Below are 26,519 nucleotides of genomic sequence, written 5' to 3' on the forward strand. Positions count from 1 at the left end.
AAATAACGTTAAAACTTTATATGTGAAATTAACGTAAAACTTTATATGTGAAAATAACGTTAAAACTTTATATGTGAAAATAACGTTAAAACTTTACATGTGAAAATAACGTTAAAACTTTATATGTGAAAATAACGTTAAAACTTTATATGTGAAAATAACGTAAAACTTTATATGTGAAAATAACGTTAAAACTTTACATGTGAAAATAACGTTAAAACTTTACATGTGAAAATAACGTCTTTTTGAGGTGAAAGCAATAAAAGATGAAGTAGTTGTTTTGTAGTTTTCCAGCAGGGGGCAGCAGAGATGTGTTTGTGAAGAGCAGCAGAGGTGGAAGTGGTGCTTTATGACACACACGTTATTAAATTCAACAAGGATGTGAAAACCACACAGGCAGGAACTTTCATCTGATGCAGCAGAATGAACTGAAGTAAACGTGGCTTCAAAACTGCCGGTGAAGTTCTAAAAAAGGTGGTTAAACCATTAGATCAATAATTTCATATGTATTAGTGCCCTCCACTGCCTTTGTGGGAGCCCAAGGCGCTGTACATAAGGTACCGTAAATATGCAAAAGAACAAACAAATAACTAACCAATTAGAAATTATTAAAAACAGAATAAAATTTCATAAAAGCCAAATGATCAAAGTGAGTCTTCAGGAGTCTTTAAACCCTGCAGTGATGGCGAGTCAGGGCCATAACCGAAAAGCCCCGATTGCCTCTGCACCTTTACCTGGCTGTGATTATATTCCATGACGATGCACGGAAGTGCATGCTGCTGGTTTTTGGTGCATGACCTGGATGCAGCCTGGGTCGGACCCCCGGCTGGGAGCACAGCATTACTTCCATAAACAATGACGAGACAGCAATTCACCTTGAACTTGATTCATGTATAAAAAGCAGAGAGTATAAAAACAGGCCTGGACTCCCTGGATCGCCTCCAGAAAGTAACGAGAGCTTCAGCTGACATAATCTTAGAGCGGTGTGTCAAGACAAGGGATGTGTGAGTGACAAATGCTATCCTACAAGCACCAGCTGGGAAAACCACGGGTGTCGCTGTATGTAGTCTGATTGTGGAAAGGTCAAAGTGTTCTAGCCTTGGACTGGAAAGATAGAAAATGGAGAGAAAGGACCGAGGTCACGACTCGAAGAGCAAACGAATGGTCCAACAACATAAATGTAATGAAGTAAATGCAAAATACAAAAGATCAGTGAAACAGTTCTCACCCCGTGACCTTCTGTTCAACCCACAAAACTAACTCTCAAAGTGTTTATAATCACTTTAAACTGTAAACTGTTGTTTGAAAAGACATTAAAAGTCAAAATGTTCATGCAAATGTCTTGATTTGCAAAGCAGCTGCGAACTAAATTATGAAGTGTTGAGTAACATGAAGTAATGGAGCTTTAGCCCAAATCTGCTTATTCTCATTCCCCAGCTGGATAAAGCAGAAGTGAGACTCACGAGGAAAGCACAATGGCCACGGCGTCATTCATAACACTCTCTCCAAACAGCAGAGCGTAGAGATCTCCATCAGCATGGAGCTCGTTAAAGATGGCCAGCACGGTCACTGTGCACACAGGAAAATAGATGAATTCATCCTAAAGAAAACTCACAGCAACAAACCGTTTCCTGTGATTTGTACCTGGGTCTGTGGCGGAGATGATGGCACCAAAAAACAGACAGTCTGTGTAGTAGAACTTGTCCGTCAGCTGTCCGACCACCTGCATCAGCTTCACCACACCGTACATCAGATTCCTGAGGAAACAACACATAATCTAAGGTCAAATGAGATTTTGCATTCATGGATTTTAAATGAAAATCTGATGAACAGAAAAGAGACTTGCCCAATAAAAAAGCAGGAGATGGCTGTGCCAAGAAAGGCGTAGGTTATTATGGAGCCCAGGTTCCTAAAAAAGTGTCTCTGGAAAAGGAAGGTAAAAAAAAACACAAAGAAATATTTTGCATGTGAAATTTCAACAAATAAATTAAAACCGACAATTCACATATAAAGCTGTGTGCCTGTGCTGGACTCTGAAACTTTCAGGTCAGTTACGGCCACAGCTGGGTGAGTGATGCAAAACACACATCCAGCTGTTTGACTGGTTTTAAAACAAACAGAAGCAGCAGAACACGAACGCTGCTCCAGATCACAACCAAACGGAGCGTTTCCAACTCCGCACAAAAACTGTTGACTCAGATTTCTGCAGGAAACGTGCCTTTGCCCCACATGAAGTCTGTTTTACGTTCAGAGAGAACACCGAGCGGTGACAGCTCGTCTGACACAAACCTGACCACCACAAGCTCCAGGTGCATTTTTAACTGTGTTGAATAAAAGCCTGCAAACACACTTAAGGCCAACGGGACCCTCTTCTTCATATTACCAAAGGATTGTAGTTTGAGTCATTAAGCCCCATCCTTTCACACATTTGCATAAAAAAATACTAAAGCGCGAGGTTGATTAAAATAAAAGAGAAAGGAATGCTGCTGCTGCATAGCTAAAGTTGATAATCTGCTCTCTTGTAGCTGAAACTCAAAATTCTTCACATTAGAGAAAATGTAATAAGTTTTATTTTACAAAGATATTTTTTATTTTAAAAAGCCAAAAGTAAAAGATGGAAATATAACATTTTTGCCAATGGCCATTTTTAATCTGGCTATGTTTGCTAGTTTCTGAATCACACATCAACAACATTTTATTTGGGTTGCATAAAAGGTTCATGTGATTTCATCTTAAATTTATTTTTTCTATTTGTGTTTTTGTGCAAAAGCTATAAATAATAGCATCTTACCTGTAGTACATCACATACTGCAGGACAAATGACACTTATGTCTTAAAAGATGATGAGCTAAGGGCTAGACTGAAAGCAGTCAAACGTATAAAGCTGTTCCCTTTAAACAGCCATCACACACACACACACACACACACACACACACACACACACACACACACACACACACACACACACACACACACACACACACACACACACACACACACACACACACACACACACACACACACACAATTCCTGGATATAACAGAGGAGCAGCATTTTGCAGCCAATGATATTAAACTTGTAAATAACGATGAAACTCAGTTTAATGGTAAAATGGCCGACTGGTGTTGAATTTTACAAACACTCAAATGATGTTTTCAACACTAGAGCTGATTTAAGCCATACTACACAACGTCTTCATATTTTTAAACATTTCTCGAGTAGGTGTGTGCTAAAATAACCCTCGACATGTCATGTGACTCAGACCCCACTGCCCCCTGTGGTCAGAATACCACACTTGCAACTTCTGTGTAGCGGACCGGTCCCTGTTGGACTGAAGCCTCTTAGGCTGGCTCCACTCAGCGCAGCCAGCCCCAGCCTACCCCTGCCTGGCCAGGTTGATTACACACATTCTTAGGAATGCAGATGTGGCTGAGCAAATGGTTGGTCTCCAAGATTGGCACAAGCATGTGGGCAGGGCACATGGAGGAGTCTGCAGTGTCTCCCTAAAATTAACCAAAGGCGGCCGTAAGCAGTGCTGCTTTTGGAGCCGTCCTGCTCTGCTGTGTCTGTCCTGGCGCAGCTAAAGTGGAGCAGCATGGTCTGTGTGTGAGTGCTCCTCAGAGAGAGACGCAGAAACAGACGGCTTCACTCAGAGGTGTTGTTTACGTCACAGTACCCAGCATGATAACGAGCTGCGCGTGCTGGAAGCCCCCCTGGCTGATTCCATCTGCTAATCTGATCATCCCCCTAATGGGAGGCGTGAATTAGAGCCGGCCAATCAGTCAAAAGTGGGTGTGTTGGACCAGTTCAGCCTGAAGCAGACCGCCTTGGAGAGAGGACTGAAAAATGCAGAAAAAAATCCAGGCTATGCAGATGTGAACATGCCCTACCTTATGCTGAGTGGAGCTCCTGTAGAAACTAATGAAGGCTGAGAAGACATTTCAGCAGTTATTATGGTATTAAAAGATGAACACACAGTGAGGGGATAAGTTTCACTAAGGAGGTGCTAAAAGCAAGCCACACTGCAACGTACCCCTTTAGAGATTGCAGTAATGTTTTTTTAAACCTAAGCCATTACCTCATCCGTCCATTAGGACACATTTATTTAAACAGAGGAAAACAATTTTAAATAATTCAAATATCATCATTCATACACACATTACATTATACATGTTTTAAAGTAACACACTTCCTGCTTCTCCGCTCTACTTGTTGAAAGCAGGATTACGACCCTGCCACAGTACCACCACTGTGTTTCTGGTCCATCATGGTGATGTAGTGCGGTTGATCTAAAGATGTGTTTTACTAAAGTAACATTATGTGTAAATGTATGAAATCATTGTTTTTGTGTTACTTTACAGTTAGATGGAACAAGACTTTGATCAATTATTGTATAGTTGGATGTAATAGCGTAAGCTTAAATAATTAAATAATTAGACATCGCTTTAATAAAATTCTGACATTTAAAAATCTCCAGCTTTGAATAAAATGTTTCATATTTAATGTCCGATGTAAAATAATAAGGTATGCTATCAATCTACAGTCGCAGTTACACACTCAGCCCTTGAGGTGCTTGAATTATTTGATCTTCAACAAAATGTCCGTAATCAAACACACAATCTGGGACGGACGCTCGTCTTATTCATAACTAAAGATGTAGATGCGATGAATATGGCTAAGGGTGTGGGCCTAGCGGACCCTTTCTGTGTTTGAGAGGTCCAGTTCACCTGCTACACATTACACCTCGGTTGCATCTGGGTGATCACAGTGCATCAGTTCTATAGAACGTATCAATACACCAACAAGTCTAAAATCCAGCTGTGCCGATTCAATTTTAAGTCACTTCAACTGCAAAACTCTTGAAGTCGTTGACACCATTGTACCTGAAAAGGTCAAACTTATCTCTGGCAAACTAAAAGTTCCACGGAGGTTCACTAAATCAGCTGTTAATCAGAAGAGAGAACTGAGGAAAGCGGAGCATCAGTTCAGAGAAAGTAACCTCCCAGATCACTATGAAACCTCCAAAATGCAGCTGCGCTCTCACAACTCTCAATCACAGAAGACGAGACGAACCCTTTTCTCCAAAGTCATTCGTGATGATATAAACTCCCGTTTTCGGTTTGCTACCATTGAGAGGTTAACGAACCTCCCAACACAGTTAAACCCTGATTTCATTTCCCAAACCAAGTCTAATGAGTTTGCATCCTTTTTCAAAGAGAAAATCATAAACATCAGATCAACCATTTATTTTTCCACGTCGACCAACACAAGCAGACCACTCCTACAGCCACAGCAACAACCTGGCTAGAATGCCAGCCATCAGTGTGATTAGTGCTAAAACACTGAAGAACATGGTTTAAACTCATGTACTTGCGGTCTGGACACCCTGCCAACCAGCTGCTTCAAAACTGTTTTTAGCGGTTTGAAAAGCTAATGCTTAATGTTAAGTAATTTTCCTGAATCATTGAAAACTGCTGCTGTTAGGCCTCTTCTAAAGAAAAGGAAATTAGATCCCTTAGTGTTGAATAATTACAGACCAATCTCGCTTTTATTGGAAGAATGATCGAACAAGCTGTCATGATCCAGCTGAACAACTTTCTGGAGACAAAACAACCTGCTAGATAGTTTTCAGTCAGGCATTAGACACCACCACAGCACGGAGACTGCACTTATTAAATTATTAAATAATATTAGTCTACAGATTCATGCACAACACCTGTCCTGATGATGCTCAATCTCAGTGCAGCTTTTGATACGCTGGATCACAACATCCTTATTGATAGACTCGTAACCTGGGTGCGGCTTTGAGGCACAGTTCATAGTTGGTTCTAATCTTATCTTTAAGAAAGAGGTTATGTTGTTTCTATTGGTGATCACAAATCAAAGCTGATCACCATGACATGTGGGGTCCCCCAAGGCTCAATTCTTGGACCTTTGCTCTTCAATCTCTACATGCTTCCCCGGGTCAGGTCATAAACAACATAGATGTGCAGACGACACCTAGATCTACCTAGCTCTGTCACCTAGTGACTGTGGTCCTCTAGACTCACCATCACTGTTTGGAACAAGTCAGTGACTGGATTCAATCAAACTTCTTCTTCGTCTTAGTCTTCCTCCGCTTATCCGGGTCCGGGTCGCGGGGGCAGCATCCCAACTAGGGAGCTCCAGGCCGTCCTCTCCCCGGCCTTGTCCACCAGCTCCTCCGGCAGGACCCCAAGGCGTTCCCGGACCAGATTGGAGATGTAACCTCTTCAACGTGTCCTGGGTCGACCCGGGGGCCTTCTGCCGGCAGGACATGCCCGAAACACCTCCCCGGGGAGGCGTCCAGGAGGCATCCTGACCAGATGCCCAAACCACCTCAACTGGCTCCTTTCGATCCGGAGGAGCAGCGGTTCTACTCCGAGTCCCTCCCGAATGTCCGAGCTCCTCACCCTATCTCTAAGGCTGAGCCCGGCCACTCTACGGAGGAAACTCATTTCGGCCGCTTGTATCTGCGATCTCGTTCTTTCGGTCATTACCCAAAGCTCATGACCATAGGTGAGGATTGGGACGTAGATCGACCGGTAAATCGAGAGCCTGGCTCAGCTCCCTCTTCCCCACGACAGATCGGCTCAGCGTCCGCATCACTGCAGACGCCGAACCAATCCGCCTGTCGATCTCCCGATCCCTCCTGCCCTCACTCGTGAACAAGACCCCGAGATACTTAAACTCCTCCACTTGAGGTAGGACCTCTCCCCCGACCCGGAGGTGGCAAGCCACCCTTTTCCGGTTGAGAACCATGGTCTCAGATTTGGAGGTGCTGATCCTCATCCCAGCCGCTTCACATTCGGCCGCGAACCTACCCAGCAAGAGCTGAAGGTCAGAGCTGGATGAAGCTAGGAGGACCACATCATCCGCAAAAAGCAGAGACGAGATTCTCCTGCCACCAAACTCGACACACTCAACACCACGGCTGCGTCTAGAAATTCTGTCCATAAAAGTGATGAACAGAACCGGTGACAAAGGGCAGCCCTGGCGGAGTCCAACCCTCACTGGGAACAGGTCCGACTTACTACCGGCTATGCGGACCAAACTCACGCTCCTCTGGTAAAGGGACTGAATGGCCCTTAACAGAAAGCCACCCACCCCATACTCCTGGAGCGTCCCCCACAGGGTGCCCCTGGGGACACGGTCATAAGCCTTCTCCAAATCCACAAAGCACATGTGGATTGGTTGGGCAAACTCCCATGCCCCCTCCATCACCCTTGCAAGGGTATAGAGCTGGTCCACAGTTCCACGGCCAGGACGAAAACCACATTGCTCCTCCTCTATCTGAGATTCAACTATCGATCGGACCCTCCTCTCCAGTACCTTGGCGTAGACCTTTCCAGGGAGGCTGAGGAGTGTGATCCCCCTATAGTTGGAACACACCCTCAGGTCACCCTTCTTAAAGATGTGGACCACCACCCCGGTCTGCCACTCCCTAGGAACTGCCTCCGATGACCACGCAATGTTGTAGAGACGTGTCAACCATGACAGCCCTACAACATCCATAACCTTGAGATACCCAGGACGAACCTCATCCGCCCCCGGGGCTCCGCCGCTGTGTAGTTGTTTGACTACCTCAGCAACTTCTGCCCCCGAGATCGGACAGTCCATCCCCAGGCCTCCCAGCTCTGGTTCCTCCTCGGAATGCGCATTGGTGGGATTGAGGAGCTCCTCAAAGTATTCCTTCCACCGTCCGACTATAGCCTCAGTTGACGTCAGCAGCTCCCCATCCCCACTGTAAACAGTGTGAGCGAGTTGCTGCCTTCCTCTCCTGAGGCGCCGGACAGTTTGCCAGAACCTCTTTGGAGCCGATCGATAGTCTTTCTCCATGGCCTCACCAAACTCCTCCCACGCCCGAGATTTTGCCTCGGCAACTGCCACTGCTGCACCCCGCTTGGCTATCCGGTACCTGTCTGCTGCCTCCGGAGACCCACAGACCAGCCACGCCCTGTAGGCCTCCTTCTTCAGCCTGACGGCTCCCCGAACCTCTGGTGTCCACCAGCGGGTACGGGGGTTGCCACCACGACTGGCACCGGCCACCTTACGACCACAGCTAGCAACAGCCACCTCGACAATCGCAGAGTAGAACAAGGCCCACTCGGACTCAATGTCCCCCACTGCTCTCGGGACGTGGTCAAAGCTCTGCCGGAGGTGGGAGTTGAAGACCGTCTTGACAGGTTCTTCTGCCAGGCGTTCCCAGCAGACCCTCACTATGCGTTTGGGTCTGCCAGGTCTACGCGGCATGTTCCCTTTTCAATGTTCCATGATCAATCAAACTTCCTCCAGTTAAACAAAGACACGATGAAGCTATTGTCTTTAGAAATAAGGATAGGATGGAGGTTAATGCTCAGCTTGGATCCAGAGGAGGAAAGACAAAGACTCAGGTTAGAAACCTTGATGTAATGATTGATTCTGACCTGAGCTTCACTGGTTACATTAAGGCTATAAGTAGATCAGCGTTTATCACCTGCATCAAAAAGCATGACTCAGGGGTCTCAGGTCCAGACAAGACCTAGAGAAGCATATCCATGCATTCTTCTCCAGCAGGCTGGACTACTGCAGTGGTCGTTTGACTGGTTTTCCCAAAAAAAAAAAAAAAAAAGCTGTGAAGCAACTGCAGCTAATTCAGAATGCTGCTAGAGTCTTAACAAGAACCAAGAGAACCAAACACATCACTCCTGTTCTTAATCTCTACACTGGTTACCAGTAAATCTCTACACTGGTTACCAGTAAACCACAGAATCTATTTCAAAGTGCTTTCACTAGTTTATTAATCACTCAACGGCATGGTGGCTAGAATACATGTTAGATCTCTTCAGGTATCTACACCCAGCAGGGCTCTCAGATCCTTAGGAAACAGCTACGGATCTGCTGGTAGAACCTCGGGTCAGAACCAAATCGGGTGAATCTGCTTTTAGCTACTGTGCTGCTCACAGATGGAATCAGCTTCCTCGTGACCTCAAAGTCACCCCAACTCCAGAAACTTTTGAATCAAAATTGAAAACCTTCATGTTTCATCAGCTTTGAATAAATGTTCTTAAGCAGCACCTTCTGCCCTGCGTTTGCTCACCCTCGCATTCTGTCATGTTGATTTTAATGTTCTGTTATTTCTAACAGAAAGCACATTGAATTGCCTCTGTATGACATGTGCTATATAAATAAAGCTGACTGACCTTGCCTTAAGAGGTCGCCGTCTCAAAAACAGTAGAACTGTGAGCCTGCAGTCGGCTTAAGTCTGCAGCAAGCGTGAATCTGCGGCCTCCAGGTTTGCAGCCACATAATGTTGATTTTCAGAGTTAATGTGAAGTTTTGTCTTATTTTCTCATCTTTTTCTGCCAACAGCCAGCTTTTGATCCGTCACCTCCAAGCTCCTGAGAATTTATAAGCTGCTTCTGCTGCTTGGGGCAGCCTGTTGATTAGGCGGCAGGCTCAGGCTCTGCTGCCACCTAGTGACTGGAAGCATTCCAGAGTGAAAAATATGATAAATAATGGATTCTCCTGCCTCCTGTGGTCTCCAACAGTTCCACTAATTCAGAAGCACTGGTCTAGTTCAAGCATTCATTGCTTCGGGTCCAAAGACATTACTCTCTTCCTTTTACTTCCAGGCTCTGCCATGATGCCAATAAAAATAAATAAATAAATGAAAATAAAACTTCTTGTTCTTCTTATTGATCAGCAAACTGAAAAAGCGAACTGCTAGCTTTCAAATGAGCCATCAGCACTGTAAACTCCCCCGCAGCCGTTCTCCGACTCCCACTACTGAACCTAATCGAACCACTAAGTTGTTCAGTACAGTTTCTGGCCAGCAGAGGGCAGTAGAGTGCTGTTCCAGATTAAGCTGCTCACGTTCAAAAACCACTGAAACCAGTTAGAAAGCAACAGCTTAAAATGTTAACAAATATTTAGTGACATTATAAGGAAGTGTTTAAACACAAAAGCAAACATCACAAATGGTCAAACCTTAAATATGTGCATCATTTGCCAAGTCGGTGTTTAGCCTGAAGTTTGTGCGAAGCCGAAGGACCCCTAATCACTCATCTCCTTGAGACTATTTGGGAATTAACTCATCAGCGAGAACCACGACAGCAAACCAAATCACATTTCAGAATCCTCTCTGGTGAGAATCTCGACACCAGAAAATCTTTTATTCCTGATGCCAGCTAAGGCTGTGCCTCAAAGTCACACTGTAAATACTGTAATGAGAAGCAAATCTATGAAACAAAAAGGCGACTCGCTTTGAGGCCGTCAGCAAAACATTACAAGAGTCAACAGCAGAAATGGCCCAAACCGTTGTGTCTCCTGAGTCAGCAGAAAGGAAACAAAAGACATCTCCTCCGGACGTTCCCTTAAAGGGGTCACGTATGCCGACTACTCTCAGTCTGGCCAATGAAAGTTCATCTGAGCAAACCATCCGTCCAATCAAACAGCTGCTTGTGTCAGCAGATGCTGCTCCCGCCGGAGACGACAGCACATCATGCTTCTGGTTCTTGCAACAGCCACAAGTGCTTGACTTCAAATGTAAGCTCTCACCTTCTTCAGGCTGTAGCCAGCGTGGAAAATAATGGGAGGGAGTAATATGTTGAAGAAGACCTCAGGGTCAAAGGTCACCTGCAGATGATAAATTTAAGAGTTCATACGTGTCAGAAAGGCTCAGATGAGGATTTATTCTTACAGTTACCTTGCGCAACATATCATTCTGCTCCACATTGTGGATCTCCCTGGAGTTGATCTCTCCTTTGAGGGTGTACTCAAAGAACTTGCCGCTGACGTTAAGCAGCAGGGTGCTGGAAGGTCCCTCCTTCATGGAGCAGCTCAGGGGCGTCTTATTGTGATAGCTGGTGGCAGGAATACCATAACGCAGAATAACACCAACTAACAAACCTGGCAAGAGAGATCAGAAAGAAAAATATCAATTATTAACGTCATCGGTTTCCTCACACACTCCTGGTTTACTAGCACACTGATGAGTTAGGAGCAACGGGGCAAAGAAATGCAAAATGGGAAGTTGATCTGGGAAAGAGTTCCTCAGGAATAAAGAGATGAGGCATAAATCCTGCGATCAGACCAGCGGACAAGTCAGAAAGAAGCTGCCAGCGCTGCATGGCTGATCGTCTCTGCTACCATTTTAACCATCACGGTGCGGCTTTGGCCAAGGCTCTCAAAACGCACGACCAAGTTGGCTTCATGCAGGGACAGAACTAACCTGCTGTTTCACCTCGATACTCTGGAGAACAACATTTGAGGAAACAGATTTTAGGTTCTTTCCACACTCACCAGAGGTGCAGGTGTGTTTTAGCTCATTTATACGAGCATGCGATGAACACTTCATCAGCTCTTTTTGGGTTCAATGAGTTCATTCTTCTCTAAATCTGGTATGTTCTCTAAACTAATCAGGGTTAGCGATAGCCTGGCAAGCCATCCTCGATATCTAAATATATAAACTGGACCGTGGGAAGAATCCAGTCGTGGGTCGGAATCTACGATTGACTTTTAAATCGTCTCTGCACGCAATTGGACAGATCTAGGCCCAATCAGAGCACGGACCTCAACGGCATATTCATCCCTACAGAAATCAGTCCACAGGGCAGTCTGCTGTACATCAAACAGCAAATACATCCTTTTTCAAAATAAAGCACAAACTTCTAGCTGCTCACGTCTCGGAAAAAAGCTAAATTCTTAACAGTCTAAAGTTGATACCAAAGCCATTTTAAAATAAGCGTAATTACTGAGCAGACGCCATCTTTGCAGTTTTTGGGACTGCTTTGGTTATACATGATTTTCTGTTTTCATTTCATCGTTGTTGTTTATGTTAATTATTTATGTGTGTGTATATTATTCACCTTTTGTCAAGCTTGCTATTCATGGCTATAATACACCCGTTTCTTCAGAAACTTCTGCAGTCGCTCCTAGCTCTGACACATTCATGCAGTCACTTAGTGTGTTACAGTACACCTGCGGAGGTTAAAATGAAGTGTGGCTAGACCTACCATAGTCTTGCTCCAGCTACGGTTGGTCTAGATTTCTAGGCTAGGGTGAGGGAGTTTCCAAAGACTTTGAAAAAATTCAGGAAGTTTCTTAATTTCCTTGTGCCGATTGTTGGGCCTCACTGTAGTGTTGCCAGACTTTTGAATATGTTCAGTTCAGCTGTGGCAAGCATCAAGAGCCCATGTAGAAACCCCAATGCTGCTTCTCGTTAGACTTTGAGACAGAATGTGACAAAAGTTAGACAACTTGAATGGTTGGTGTTCAAAATGCAAATCAAATCAAAGCTTTATTTATAAAGCGCCTTCCACAACCCTGTCAGGAAGCCCAAGGCGCTGTACACACAAATAAGTGTGCAAACATACTGAAACAATTACATTTTGTGTTAAGGCTGCAGAATTAGACCTGTCTGTCAGTTTTAGCCCCAAAGAGCACAAACACATTGTAAATGAAAGTGCCTCTCATCTTCCTTGGTTGCAGTTTTACTTTGGCGTCATTGACAACCTTACAATACCAACAAGGACATCTGCAGGAGTCACAGCTTGTTTGTGAATACATCATGTCCCGAGTGACCTATAGCCACATTCAAATTTCACTGCTAAAGTATCTTAGGACGATTTTAGTGCAGTTCTAACTGAAAATGTGTTTTTTCATGTGTGTGTATTCAGCGTGTTGCAAACACACACATCCAACTGTTCCAGGCCCACTGAGTCAAGCCAGAAACCAGGAACTTTTCACATTCCACATGAATCATATCATACTTTATTATTTATAATAGGCTGTGCACGTGTGCGTTATCCAACTGAACATCAGGTTTAAATAAATGAATAATTAGGCAAGTTGGCTTTTGAAAGGAAAGACCTCCCTCTCTGATGTGTGTGTGTGTGTGTGTGTGTGTGTGTGTGTGTGTGTGTGTGTGTGTGTGTGTGTGTGTGTGTGTGTGTGTGTGTGTGTGTGTGTGTGTGTGTGTGTGTGTTGCGTTCAGTGTATTGGAGCAAAGACAAATGCACCGAGATCAGCGTAAACCCGGTCGGTACTAAGCTGCGTGCGGAGGCCGAGCAGCTCAAAGCATATTCTAGAAATGAGCACGAGCCCAGCCAATTAAGAGTTATTAGAGCGCGTGCAGCTGCGGGGGTCCAGATCACCTGCGAACACACACAAGGGAAAGCATGCAGAGGAAGAAGCGCCGAACCCAGGAAGCCTCACCGTAAATCATCGCCAGTCCGGTTTCGTGGAGGAAGCGAACCCGTCTGTGCTTGAAGAGCCAGATGGTGAGGATGGTCAGCGTCAGCAGGAAGATGAATGTCAGCAGATTGACGCTGTCCTGTCGGTGACTTTCCTCTGCCTCCTTCTCGGTGACAAGTTCTTCCATTCCTCCGTTCTCCGCCTTCAGTCCGGACACCAAGATCAGCAGGATCCAACCGGGCACCAGCAGCGCCGTCCCGCGCGAGCGGCACCGCGGGAGAGCCACCATGGTCTACGAGGAGGATGGTGGGGAGGATGCTGCAGCTGAGAGCGCACACACTCGTTCTGCCATGTCACTGCCGGAGAGAACCTCTAAGCTGAGCCAAGACCCGATCCAGACCGGCGAGCTCAACCTTTTAAAGGCACACGACTTCATTCCAGTCAGGGAGAGAGAGAGGCTGCGGGATGATAACGCAACTGAGTCAGAGATTCGGATGATTGTGCATTTCTGTTTCTCTTCAACAACAGGAAACCGTGGCTGGTCTGACTGGACCGAGGAGAAGCAGAGTCAAAGACCCGGTTTGGATATGCATACATTAGCATACATTAGATTTGAAGCACTGGGTTGTGTTTTAATACAAATATAGTACATAATCCATTTGGGAACTTGGTTCCCTTGAGCTCACAGTTGAGGTCAAACCTTTTTTTAATTTCTGCCTTCTCCAACTTTTTCAGCAGCTGCTCTTTCTCGTTTTCCAGCCCTCCTGCATGCGGTGTGTATTTAAAGGGCAAACAAAGCCATTTTGCTGTGGGCATGCATATTTGGTTAACCTGTTCTACCTGGATCTTGGCTGTTTCAGAAGCAGAGAGATGCCATCAGCTAGACCACATTCTGTAGTGGGTTAGCTTCATTAACCTTTCAGCGTAAGGTGATCATGTTTCTTTGCATGTGTGTAAATCCATTCAAATCAAGTTACACCTGCTCAGTCCCTTTCAATTACAATGCCAGGATAAAAACTTATGTTGTCACCTGGATTTAAATAAGCAAACAGGTACAAGACTCCTATTGGATAATTACTGCATGAGCAATTTTCTTAAAGGGTCAGTCACAGGGTGGAGACTTTATTCATCCACACTTGTTAGAAAAAGGAGGTATCACCCAGCAGACTGAGAGAGGCACTGAGGCAGTGGTTGACAGCCGTGCAGTCCTGGAGTTTCTCAGTCGAAAAACAGGTTAACAAGCGTGCGTGCACGCACACACACACACACACACACACCGCTCAGCAGAAGAGCAAACACTAAAACTGCTACAGGCTCGAATATTTGATGTCTACTGCAATCACTTGAAGATAGAGGGGAAGAGTACGTTTAAGGGGGCGAGTGACTCCAAGATGGTAACTGGCTGAGCCAGCAGGAGGTGTGGCCAGACTGAGCTGGAGTCCAGTGCAGCCATGAAGATGGAGATCTATTAAATTTTAAGTAAGTTAGGGTTAGGATCCATGCTCACATGCTTGGGGTTAATGACTGCACATGTCTACAGCACTATTACACACTCATCCATGCAGGTTATCAGCAAAAAATAAGTTGATTTAGGTGTTACTTTTTAAGTTATTTAACCCCAACTGGAGCAATGGGTTTCTTATTCAACCATGTGGAAGACACATTTGGTGGTTGTGGAAACGATGTTAGTCTGTTAGAGAAGGGTCAGATCATTGGCATGCTTCAGAGAAAACATCTAAGGAGATGCAGAAACGACTAAAACTGGGTTAAAAACTGTCCAACTGATTAAAACCTGGAAGGATAGTGAAGACCCATCGTCTCCGGAGAGGGATGAAATCAAATGATTGTGATCAGCAATCACTTAAATGTTTGATGAAATCAAATTGAAGAAAAACAGACGTAAGGGCTATGTTCAAAGTAAGATCATTTTCTCATGCACATTGTGAAGGGAACTCAAGGGATTGGGACTGAACAGCTGTGTAACTGTAAAAAAATCACTAATCGGTGAGTCTAACTGGAGAAAAAGGCTTCAATTTGCTAGGGAGCATGACGCTTGTACTCTGGATCAATGGAAGAAGGTCTTGTGGTCTGATGAGTCCAGATGGACCCTATTCCAGAGTGATGGTGCATCAGGGTAAGAAGAGAGGCAGATGAAGTGATGCACCCATCATGCCTAGTGCCTACTGTACAAGCCTGTGGGGGCAGTGCCATGATCTGGGATTGCTGCATTTGTTCAGGTCTTGGTTCAGCAACAGGATGTGCAACTGGTGCCTATCTCCAGCTGCCTTTGGGCAAACACAGAGTGAACACCTTGGACCGATTGCCAGTCCATCACAGGGCACAACCATGCACACACACACACACCTAAAGACAATTTAGAGAGACCAGTTAACCTGACAGTCATGTTTTTGGACTGTGGGAGGAGGACGGAGTGCCCAGAGGGAACCCGTGTGAGCACAGGGTGAATATGCAAACTGTTTTCAGAAAGACCCCGGGCTGAGATGTGAAGCCAGGACCTCCTTGCTGCGAGGCAACAGCGCTAATTACAGCTAAATTGTGCAGCGGGGTGTTGGTCCTTAAATCCCAATTTAAGGTGCAGAATTGTTACTTGAACAATTGTCAGAATGTGTTGTTTTATACAGAGAGGGGTACCTGAATCCCACAGGAGTCTGTCAGTCCTGAAATGAGCATGATGTGTTTTCATCTGAAAGACGAAGCCTTAGTGGCTGATCACTGTCTGCAGTCATGAACGTTTATTTGTGATTCTTCAAGAGCTTAAACTGCATCTCTTGAACCCTGTCAGAGTATATTTTAAACCCTTACCTCACACTGCATGTTGTAAAACACTAAAATAAGATACAGGGAGTGCAGAATTATTAGGCAAGTTGTATTTTTGAGGAATAATTTTATTATTGAACAACAACCATGTTCTCAATGAACCCCAAAAACTCATTAATATCAAAGCTGAATGTTTTTGGAAGTAGTTTTTAGGTTTAGCTGTTTTAGGGGGATATCTGTGTGCAGGTGACTATTACTGTGCATAATTATTAGGCAACTTAACAAAAAACAAATATACCCATTTCAATTATTTATGTTTACCAGTGAAACCAATAGAACATCTCCACGTTCCCAAATATACATTTCTGACATTCAAAAACAAATCAGCGACCAGCATAGCCACCTTTCTTTGCAAGGACACTCAAAAGCCTGCCATCCATGGATTCTGCCAGTGTTTTGATCTGTTCACCATCAACATTGCGTGCAGCAGCAACCACAGCCTCCCAGACACGGTTCAGAGAGGTGTACCGTTGTCCCTCCTTGTAAATCTCACATGTGATGATGGACCACAGGTTCTCAATGGGGTTCAGATCAGGTGAACAAGGAGGCCATGTCATTAGTTTTTCTTCTTTTATACCCTTTCTTGCCAGCCACGCTGTGGAGTACTTGGACGCGTGTGATGGAGCGTTGTCCTGCATGAACATCATGTTTTTCTTGAAGGATGCAGACTTCTTCCTGTACCACTGCTTGAAGAAGGTGTCTTCCAGAAACTGGCAGTAGGACTGGGAGTTGAGCTTGACTCCATCCTCAACCCGAAAAGGCCCCACAAGCTCATCTTTGATGATACCAGCCCAAACCAGTACTCCACCTCCACCTTGCTGGCGTCTGAGTGGGACTGGAGCTCTCTGCCCTTTACCAGTCCAGCCACGGGCCCGTCCATCTGGCCCATCAAGACTCACGCTCATTTCATCAGTCCATAAAACCTTAGAAACATCAGTCTGGAGGTATTTCCTGGCCCAGTCTTGACGTTTCAGCTTGTGTGTCTTGTTCAGTGGTGGTCGTCTTTCAGCCTTTCTCACCTTGGCCATGTCTCTGAGTATTGCACACCTTGTGCTTTTGGGCACTCCAGTGATGCTGCAGCTCTGAAATATGGCCAAACTGGTGGCAAGTGGCATCTTGGCAGCTGCACGCTTGACTTTTCTCACTTCATGGGCAGTTATTTTGCGCCTTGGTTTGTCCACACGCTTCTTGCGACCCTGTTGACTATTTTGAATGAAACGCTTGATTGTTCGATGATCACGCTTCAGAAGCTTTGCAGTTTTAAGACTGCTGCATCCCTCTGCAAGATATCTCACTATCTTTGACCTTTCTGAGCCTGTCAAGTCCTTCTTTTGACCCATTTTGCCAAAGGAAAGGAAGTTGCCTACTAATTATTCACACCTGATATAGGGTGTTGATGTCATTAGACCACACCCCTTCTCATTACAGAGATGCACATCACCTAACATGCTTAACTGGTAGTAGGCTTTCCAGCCTATACAGCTTGGAGTAAGACAACATGCATGAAGAGGATGATGTGGACAAAACAGTCATTTGCCTAATAATTCTGCACTCCCTGTATTTGTGAAAAGCATCTTGGCTTTACTTTTATCACAACATGACAACCAACTCTTCAGACATTGTGTTACTTGTGAGCATGGATCCAGATATTTGAAGACAACTGAAGGGTTTTTATGTTACAACCTGCAGACCCAAACACAAAGGCATCCTGTGGGATGTGCTGCAGAAGAACGGGGAGTCATGGTAACTAGTGGGCTCTGTAGTGTATCTACTTGTAAAATTTACTTCTAACAATTTAATTCATTCTGAAAGAGACTTTCTGTTGCATGTGAAGTTTATTTTCTTAGCTATCAAATGCAAAAGTCTTAACCTGCTTGGGTTTGATTTTACTATCCAGGCACCTTGAAAGTAGTTCTGCTGGAAACATCTCAGTGGTGACAAGTCCCGATCCTTGACAACCAAGAGCTAATTTATCACATTTAGAGGTTTCTTTGCTTCAACTCACCTGATTTTAAACAGCGGGTGATGATGATCTGCTGAACTGGTAATTCAGCAGTTGAACCAGGTGGTTTGGTGGAGGAAAAACATTTAAATATGTTGGATAGTGACTAGGCTCGACACTTTGCTCTAAATAACTGCAGCATTTGCATTCAAATATGTCACTGCAGATTTGTATGGGACCATGTTCTCACTGACGTGAGCTAGCTTACTAAAGACTGAGCAGTTGCACATCTACCAATAAGAAGTTAAAAAGACTACAAAACTGTATGGTTAATGTTAGGTCAGGTTCAGGATGATGTGTTTTTATTGTTGCAATGCCCCCTTGTGGCCAAACATGTAACTCCATGCAATTATTTTAACAGGAAGCCTTTAGTCCAGGTGACCTTTAGTCACCCCCATCAGTGGATGGGACCATGGGTCCCCATCCATAGGTCCCCATCAGTGGATGGGACCATGGGTCCCCATCCATAGGTCCCCATCAGTGGATGGGACCATGGGTCCCCATCCATAGGTCCCCATCAGTGGATGGGACCATGGGTCCCCATCAGGTCCCCATCAGTGGATGGGACCATGGGTCCCCATCAGGTCCCCATCCACCCATATTGTCACCTGTTGTGCCAAAAAGCGGCTGGCTGCCAAATAATGACTAGCCACCGCAGGATCGCGCACGGTTAGGGCAATTGCATTTCTAGACGAAATTCCCCAGGATTTGGCCTTAAAACTCGGCATATCTAGCAATATGGACATTGAGAAAGCAGAGATAACCTCGTCCGGTTCTTAAACCATAGACTGTACATACTTAAACTGATGTTTATGGTGGATATTAGATTTCCAGTTGGGAAGTTGTTTTAATTGTTGCTATTTGTCTTAAACGTTCACAATGAGGATATATTAATCCTTTTTGCAATATTTGCGATTGAAAGATGGTTTGTGGTAAGAACTGGCTTTCTTTATGCTACAGCCTTGATACTAAAAAATAAATAATGTAAAATGGCGCCCTGTATTGAATGTAAAGTCAAACGTTGTATAAATGTAAATAAACAATTCTCCAGTGATTTGATCTCTCTCCCTCCCTTCCTTTCTTTAGTCCACTTGACATGGAGCCACAGTTAACTAGTTTGGGGCACATTTTTACTTGAACAATAGCATTTAAACTGATGAAGCTTCGGCTCTATAATGACACTGTGTAGGTTACTATCTATACATTATGTTGCTCTATTTAAAAGTAACAAGATAAAAGCACTTCAGCACATAAAATTAAGATTGTCACTTGCCAAATAGAGACTACACCCTCCTGTTTACCTATAAGAAACGCCTCAAAATATCTTTAAATTCTTTATTAATGATTTAATTGTAGACAACAAAAATGACATTATACTTGCCAAAAAGTGATCGAGTCACCCAGTTTTTCATGGAGGCTAAAATTGACCAAATAAGGGTTTTATGTATTATCTGTTGATGTTATTGCACTCATACTGCCTACTGTATCATCACAAACACTCCCAAAATGGCAAAAAATGATCATTTCCCTTGCCAAAAATTGATTAGAGTGTCCTGGTCACCTGTAAAGAGTTAAATTGACCTAAATATTACTTTATTTATTATCTCTTGATGTTATTAGTCCCATCACAGGATGCTGGACCTCTTCCACATTCATAAACAATTTTTGGCAAGGGAAATGATCTGTTGCCAGTTTTTGGGGTGTTTATGATTGTCGAAGAGACCCAGCATCCTGTGATGTGAAACTCAACATTGCTTTTCATTTAATTTGAAGAACAACAAATGTGCTATTCAGGGTGTTTGGCAAAGAAGATTAGAAAATATATTTTAAAGCCTCAGTTCAGGGACCCATGAGCCAACCGGAAGGAGAGGCTCCCCATGGTTAGTCTCCAGATACTGTGCCTTCTCTACTGAGTTCCAACAAAACAGCTTCTGGTTTCAAGCTGCTTTCCTTTTTATTTTTTATTTTTTTGAGTAACTCATTTTAAAGTGAGTCAGCCACCTATATATTGCACATTTCTTACAATTCAATGTGCTTTGAAGTATTATAAATTAAAAACAGGCATTTAAAAACCTCCAAACAGTACCCAGAAGCCTCGGTGGTGATCTGCCCAAAACCTCTCCAAGCACGCCTTTTGGCTGCACTCGTACAGACAAATGTTCCCCTAGGAATCCTCCGGAACCAAGCTAAATACCCTTAGTTCTGCTCCAATCACACCTTTGAAGCTGTAAAACAGAGTGGGAGGGTAGGAGGAAGCAATGATGGAGCACAGAGGGTAAAACCTTTTGGTCATTAGGCAAATCCACTCCAAGCAGTAACAAATAAATCAAGCAGCAAACCACCAGTGAATGATTAATTTGCAAAACATGCGACAAGCACAACTATACAGCAGCAGCAATATTACCCCTCAATAAAACATGAACAGAAATGTGATGAGCTGGCCAAAATGGGCTGTAGGATCTGTTGTTGACCCTAAACCCTGAGTTCACTTGAAAACAAAACCTACCAGAAATGAAGCAGTAGAAACTGGACGACTGGACAATCCCACAGAAATAGGAAGAAAATGAAAGAAACTGCTGAGGCTGGTGAAACAAAAAGTCAGCTTATTCTAAGTCCCATTTGCAGTGGAACTAGATGCTCTCAACCAGTGTTGTGTGATACCAAACAAGCTAACTGCTGTTAACAAGCCAGCAACCTGGCCTGTGAGGATGCAGATGGACGTGAGGCACATTAGAACTTGCTTCAGTCCATCAGGGTTCAATCTAATGTTATATCTATTACTACACCATTCCTTCCGCAATTTTTTAATCAGCTTAAATTACCACAGATGTGTTCCCAATATGTAACTGTTACTATGTACATGATAGTTGATTAGGAAATTATTTTAATTTAGCTTCTCTTTCTCTTTCAAATGATATGTCTTTACTTCCCCTATTGGCAAAACATCTTCATGGAAAAGATGCAATGTGCGAATTAAAGAAACAATTAAAGGCATTTGTTTTTCACACCACCAAATACCACATGGGGAAACTAAAAAAAAAAAAGATATAGCACTTAAATATCACGAGGCACTTCACAAAATCAATAAAATAAAAAAAGATTTTAAAAACAGTTCATGATAAAAATGTGAGAAAAAGGGAAAAACTACTTTTTTCAATTTACCGTCTGCTATCATTTATGCTTTGTGTGCCAGATGACTTCTTTTTAGCCCATTTGGAGCTAAACATAGATTTACATGATGTATTTAAACGCCCCAGAGCACGCCTCTTTTACGTTAGAGCTACGTAAGCTCATACCTCGAGTACTTCTTTCTGTCCTGGTTTTTGATTGGCTGTTGCATTTTTCACCAAGCCAATTATTGGTTGCGAAATGAAGCTGTGAAAAAGGGAAGCTTAAGAAAACAGTAGTTACGCTCGTTCTGGTCACAGTCACAGTTGTATTTTAACAGATTTGCAACGAATTCAGATCTGGTCGCTTCGAATTGAGCACCATGGGTTGCTTCTATTCGAAGAAATCTAAAAGAAAGTCTGGAGGAAAAGAGGATCCTGCGCTGACAACGAGTGTCGACGATGCAGGTAACACGGTTCCCCTTGGCAACAACGTCGACGAGGCGCCGAAGCAATACAGCTGGGATAAGAGAGAAAAGGTGAGGCAATTAAGCTGTAATAATAAAAAGAAAATCAAGAAATAACAATAAAATAAACTTATTGTGGTTAAAGTCACTAAAACACACCTGTCCTTTATCGTTTGTGGTAAGTTAGCCGCACCTTCATTGAACAGAAATCAAGAGCTTAGCTAAAGCTTCAGTTAGCTTGTTTTATTAATTAGTAATGATAATGTTTTATAAAAACATGGATTACAAAACAGATTAGTGATGGTAGAGTTGAAAGAAAACATCCCGTATCGTCTAGTCCCCCAAAGCAACTCAGGGTCAAGGTTTTTAAGTCCGGCTTCGTGTAGCTAACGTTATCTCATTATGGGATTACTACACAACATAGCCTTAAGTTAGCTTGTTGAGACATTACAGGCGTGGTCGGACTTCCGTTTAATTTGGTTACCAAGCTCAAAAATAAACAGGAACACCCACATGCTAACGAGGCCAAACGTGAAACATTAAATTATTATAGATTAGAATAGCCTAGTGTGTTTTTTTTAAATCTTCCATATTTTGTTTTGCTTTAACATGTATGTACTGATCACAGGTTGACCCAAAGGACTACATGCTGACTGGGCTCCGAGACGTCACAGCGGGTCGGCTGTCTGGAAAACTGAACGGGCAGCAGTTTGTCATCCAAGAGTGTGAGAACTGCAACATCTACGTGTTTGACCACTCAGCAGCTATCACCATTGATGACTGTGTCAACTGCCGCATTTTCCTAGGCCCTGTAAAGGGAAGTGTGTTTTTCAGAGATTGTAAAGACATCAAGTGTGTGGTGGCCTGTCAACAGTTTCGCACACGGGACTGCAAAAAGTTGGAAGTTTTCCTCTGCTGCGCCACACAGCCCATCATTGAGTCATCTACGGGGATGAAGTTTGGCTGCTTTCAGTACTTCTACCCCGAACTGGCCTTCCACTTTAAGGATGCTGGCCTGAGTATATTCAACAACAACTGGAGCAACATCCACGACTTTACGCCAGTGTCGGGGGAGAACAACTGGAGCTTGTTGCCAGAGGACTCATCAGTTCTGGATTTTGTTCCAGCACCTGACCCAGAGTCAGAATTCAAGTCTATTCGAATCTCCACTGACCCCTCGCGGAGCATTGTGCCTTTGACAAAGGGAGGGAGGCGGAAGGGCAGCGAGGAGTCTTGTCTTTTTGTTTTCTTTGCTGGAGAATACTCCACAGCAAATGCCCGCAAACTGATTGATGAGGTGATTGTCAGAGGAGGTTTTCTAAATGTGATGCTGCTGGAATGTTGTGTGAGAGTTTGCTCACTGCACAACATTCAGACATTACACAATTGCACACAAGTTGAAAACCTTTCAAGGTCTCAGTGAGCTTGAGAGTGTGATTAATCAAAATAGGAAGGAGATGATGGGTAAATGTATTAAAGACCCCAAAAAGTATTAAAACAAAACAAAAATCGACACATGCAATCACCACAGATATGTGAACCTGTTGGCTACTTGGCAATAACGCTGGTATGCTTTTATAAACATTTGCCTGGCTGCACATTGCTCTAAACCTGCTTGGTAGCTTGCTGTTTTAAACTGAGTGATGAAATGTACTACTCTTGCCCTGTTTTTATCACTTTTGCTGCTATTTTAAAAGATTTAAGCAACCTACAGCTTAAATGTTTTTAAAATCAAGGGAATAATTCTGCAGCATTTTTTGTGCTTTATTTTAATCGCCTCTGTTGTGTGTATTGTTGTAACCAAGTGCCAAGCTTTCATGCTCAGTCGAGTGGATTTCTCGGTAAAAATTCCTTTGAGATTACCTGTTGCTAAAAGGGTAATGCATCGCTGCATGAGCCAGGAGTCCCATGTGGGAAAAATTCAGAAGTGCATCTGACTTTAAGAACACCTGGATACCTTGTGATTCACTGCCAGCTGTTATACAACTTGCTTATCTCCTCTTTGCACAGGCAACTGCTAACGGTTTTGTGCTTATCCAAACGAAAGAGGTTTCTATGCGGCCAGAAGATGTGAAGCGAGTGTTTCAGAACAGCGCTGATGATCTGGTGGAGTGGATCTCCAAAGGTTAGTCGATGGTTTTAACATGTCCGCTCAATACTACTTGGTGTCTGCTTTCATCTCACTTAGATGTTTCACAAATCTAGTGAAAAGTAGCAAGCAGTAGCATGCACATAAAATCTAGGTGTATTGAAAAGAAATGCTCAGGATATGTTGGATTCCTCTAAACCCTCAACTATGAAAAAGCCCCCATGCCATCAAACACACTGCCATTAATGCGGAAGGATTTGATGAGCATTTGGTGGTCAAATGTTGTTTAGTTGGTTTTCCACATCGACATATAAAACGGATGAACACCCCCCCGCTCGTTGCTCTGTGCGGGGCAGGTTTGAAGCCAAATAGGAGGTTCCCACCATCGCCATTTTGGCCATGCCACAGGTGTCGTCACGCCCAGACAATCCAAAAATGGGAAAAAGGTGGAGCTGAGGGTGGAGCTGTTACAGTTGGAACTAAATAAACCAATGTAGCCACTAGCTAACTTAGCTCTGGGGTAGCCCACCCACGCGGCCACCTGGCTTCCATGCTAGGCTGTCATGCTGGTAGCTTGTGAAGCGTTAATATGGACCGTTAAAATACAAGCAGAGCCTCAGACCGCTGAGATCATAGCTGAGCACTCTGGCCGCTTACATGACTTCACACTCCACCTAGGTCGGAGATCAGCGGGAGATTAGCTACATGCTAACTCAGGCTGGCGGAGGTTTCTCTGGCACTATTACCAAGAGAAACGCAGTAAAGCGACTCAAAAAGCAGCGGTATATCTGTAAACGCCGTCATAGAGCTCCACAGTTGAGCAGCGCAGCTAAAACCTAGCATGGAAGCCAGACGGAGGCGCAGTGCTTCTCAGAACCCATTGGAAGACGAGAGTTTGTGGCCGCCTGCATGTAGCAGCTGTTCCTGGCTGAGGGGCTGGGTGCTCGCCTCGCTGGGCGTCCTCTGTAAGAATGAAGCAGTAGATTTGCGGATATCTGATCGCAGGACTGTTGCTGTGCTGCTATGCTGTTAAAGACACATTACCAAAACTACTCAAACCTCTGCAGCAGCAACCTCACAAATCTTTCACCACAGTGGAGCAGTGAACCCAGCTCCACAGAAGCCAAAGCCTCTGCCAACTAGCAACACGAGTTTCGGTACCTAGTCAGCCAGCCCCACCGATATGTTATATGTCATCCCATCTTTGAGCAAGCAGTATGTTTCCCCATTCAACCAGCAAAATAAAGTACAGAAATATAATTTAATTACTGATAAAAAAAGAAGCAGAAACTGCTTGGATGATTTGTTAATGCAGTCAATACCACAACTTGCCCTCTTTGTCCAAATAATTCCATGATTAACATCAAAAACGAACACAGAGGGACACAAATAAAGTGCAGAGAGTCAAAATAACCAAACATCTATTAACATGAGGCCCAGGCTGAGGCCGTTCCCTGGAGCTAACTCAGCGCTAGCTCTGGCGTGGCTCTGATGCTCATTAATTATTCACAATTTTAATAATGTTATTACACTTAAACAGAAGAGTCACAAACAATTCACTCCCCTCAGAGTTGCCCTGAGTGTAAACTAGATCTATTAAATCTAAAATATTTTTTGAACCGGGCTGTAAACATGTTTATTTCTGCTGTGAAATCTGCATTTTTAACATGGGAGTCAATGGGAACTGGCTCTGTTTTGGTGCCAGCCCCTAGTGGATGGGAGTGGAACTGCAATTTTTTACCACTTCCATGTTGGCTTCATAAAATTTGGACCAAAATGGCTCCTTGGTTCTCCCTCAACAACACAGCAAGGTTGTTCTTTGTGTACAGTTAGGGTTATTACCTCATTGTGAGGACCTAGCATTTGTTAAAGGAATGTATATCACACGCTACACGACACATTTAAGCTATTTGAATCAATACTTTTCCAACGTTTAATTAAAATTTGTTTGCTCATAAGATATTTTACAAATGATCAGACACAGAGTCACAGGTCATGGTCGTCGCTCCCATACGTTCAGTCTTTGTGTTGGTAGTTTGTAATCATTCCAGTGAAAGTGAACTGGGCAACTTAAAAGGAGAAACTAAGATATGAGATAGACTCCGTACATGCAAGGGTGGACATTTCAGTCCTGTTACCTTCATATCTCACTGCTCCAGGTCCTGTCATTGCCCTCGAGCTGAATGGTGATGGAGTTGTAGAAGCCTGCAAGAAGGTTGCAAATGAAGTCTTCAGTGGCACCAAGGTAGTCACACTGCTTATGACATTTGTGGATTGATGAGTTGAAGACAGGCGTCCAACAAACTTAATTTGTGCCATAATTATTATTATTATTGCTTTTTTTTGCAGGTTTTTGTCTCTGATAACAAAAATACATCTTCTCGGGATGTCGACAGCTTCTTCAACTTTGCTGACATGCAGATGGGCTTGTGAAAGGTTAGCCATCCCAACAAGCTGCCAGAGAAGATTGAGATGTTTTTACTACCCCCCTCTGCCACCTGTAGCTCAAGCTGAGTTCTGGTGATATGCCTCTCTTTTTGGGACTGTTTGATAATGCCTTGAATTAAACAAGCCACTTCCAAACATGAAATGTTCCAACAGGAAAAGTTGAATCTACTGTTAACCACTCAAACATTAGATGGGAAAAGTGCTGTGAATATTTATGATTTTATGAATGTTTATCGCTTTTATCTGTTGTAAATGTAGCTCCATCCTATAAATGTAATTTTTATTTAAGAAATTGATGTTAATCATGCTCTTATACAACAAAAGCAGTGGATGTAAACATGAGCACAGTGCTTGGGTACCTGTGTGTGTGGTT

At 43.8% G+C, this 26,519-nt stretch overlaps 2 protein-coding genes across 2 annotated transcripts in view; one reads left to right on the plus strand and one right to left on the minus strand.

Moving 5' to 3' along the window:
• slc9a7 (solute carrier family 9 member 7) overlaps positions 1 to 13,630 on the minus strand; it is a 32,608-nt gene extending 18,978 nt beyond the window's left edge. The window contains exons 1-6 of the mRNA XM_070545908.1: positions 13,217 to 13,630; positions 10,707 to 10,909; positions 10,559 to 10,636; positions 1,847 to 1,923; positions 1,645 to 1,757; positions 1,464 to 1,569 (exon numbers count right to left, since the gene is read on the minus strand). Of these exons, the coding sequence (XP_070402009.1) occupies positions 1,464 to 1,569; positions 1,645 to 1,757; positions 1,847 to 1,923; positions 10,559 to 10,636; positions 10,707 to 10,909; positions 13,217 to 13,484 (845 nt within the window). The 5' untranslated portion in view covers positions 13,485 to 13,630. The remainder of the gene's footprint in view (positions 1 to 1,463; positions 1,570 to 1,644; positions 1,758 to 1,846; positions 1,924 to 10,558; positions 10,637 to 10,706; positions 10,910 to 13,216) is intronic.
• Positions 13,631 to 21,362: 7,732 nt separating this feature from the next.
• On the plus strand, positions 21,363 to 26,333 carry rp2 (RP2 activator of ARL3 GTPase). The gene is made up of 5 exons (XM_015975782.3): positions 21,363 to 21,681; positions 22,238 to 22,906; positions 23,620 to 23,734; positions 25,858 to 25,943; positions 26,048 to 26,333. The coding sequence occupies exons 1-5, from the start codon at positions 21,526 to 21,528 to the stop codon at positions 26,129 to 26,131; spliced, it is 1,110 nt and encodes a 369-aa protein (XP_015831268.3). The 5' UTR covers positions 21,363 to 21,525; the 3' UTR covers positions 26,132 to 26,333.
• The last annotated feature ends 186 nt before the right edge of the window (positions 26,334 to 26,519 follow it).

Source organism: Nothobranchius furzeri, chromosome 16 (assembly GCF_043380555.1).
Source record: "Nothobranchius furzeri strain GRZ-AD chromosome 16, NfurGRZ-RIMD1, whole genome shotgun sequence".
In the NCBI taxonomy this organism is placed as follows: Eukaryota; Metazoa; Chordata; class Actinopteri; order Cyprinodontiformes; family Nothobranchiidae; genus Nothobranchius; species Nothobranchius furzeri.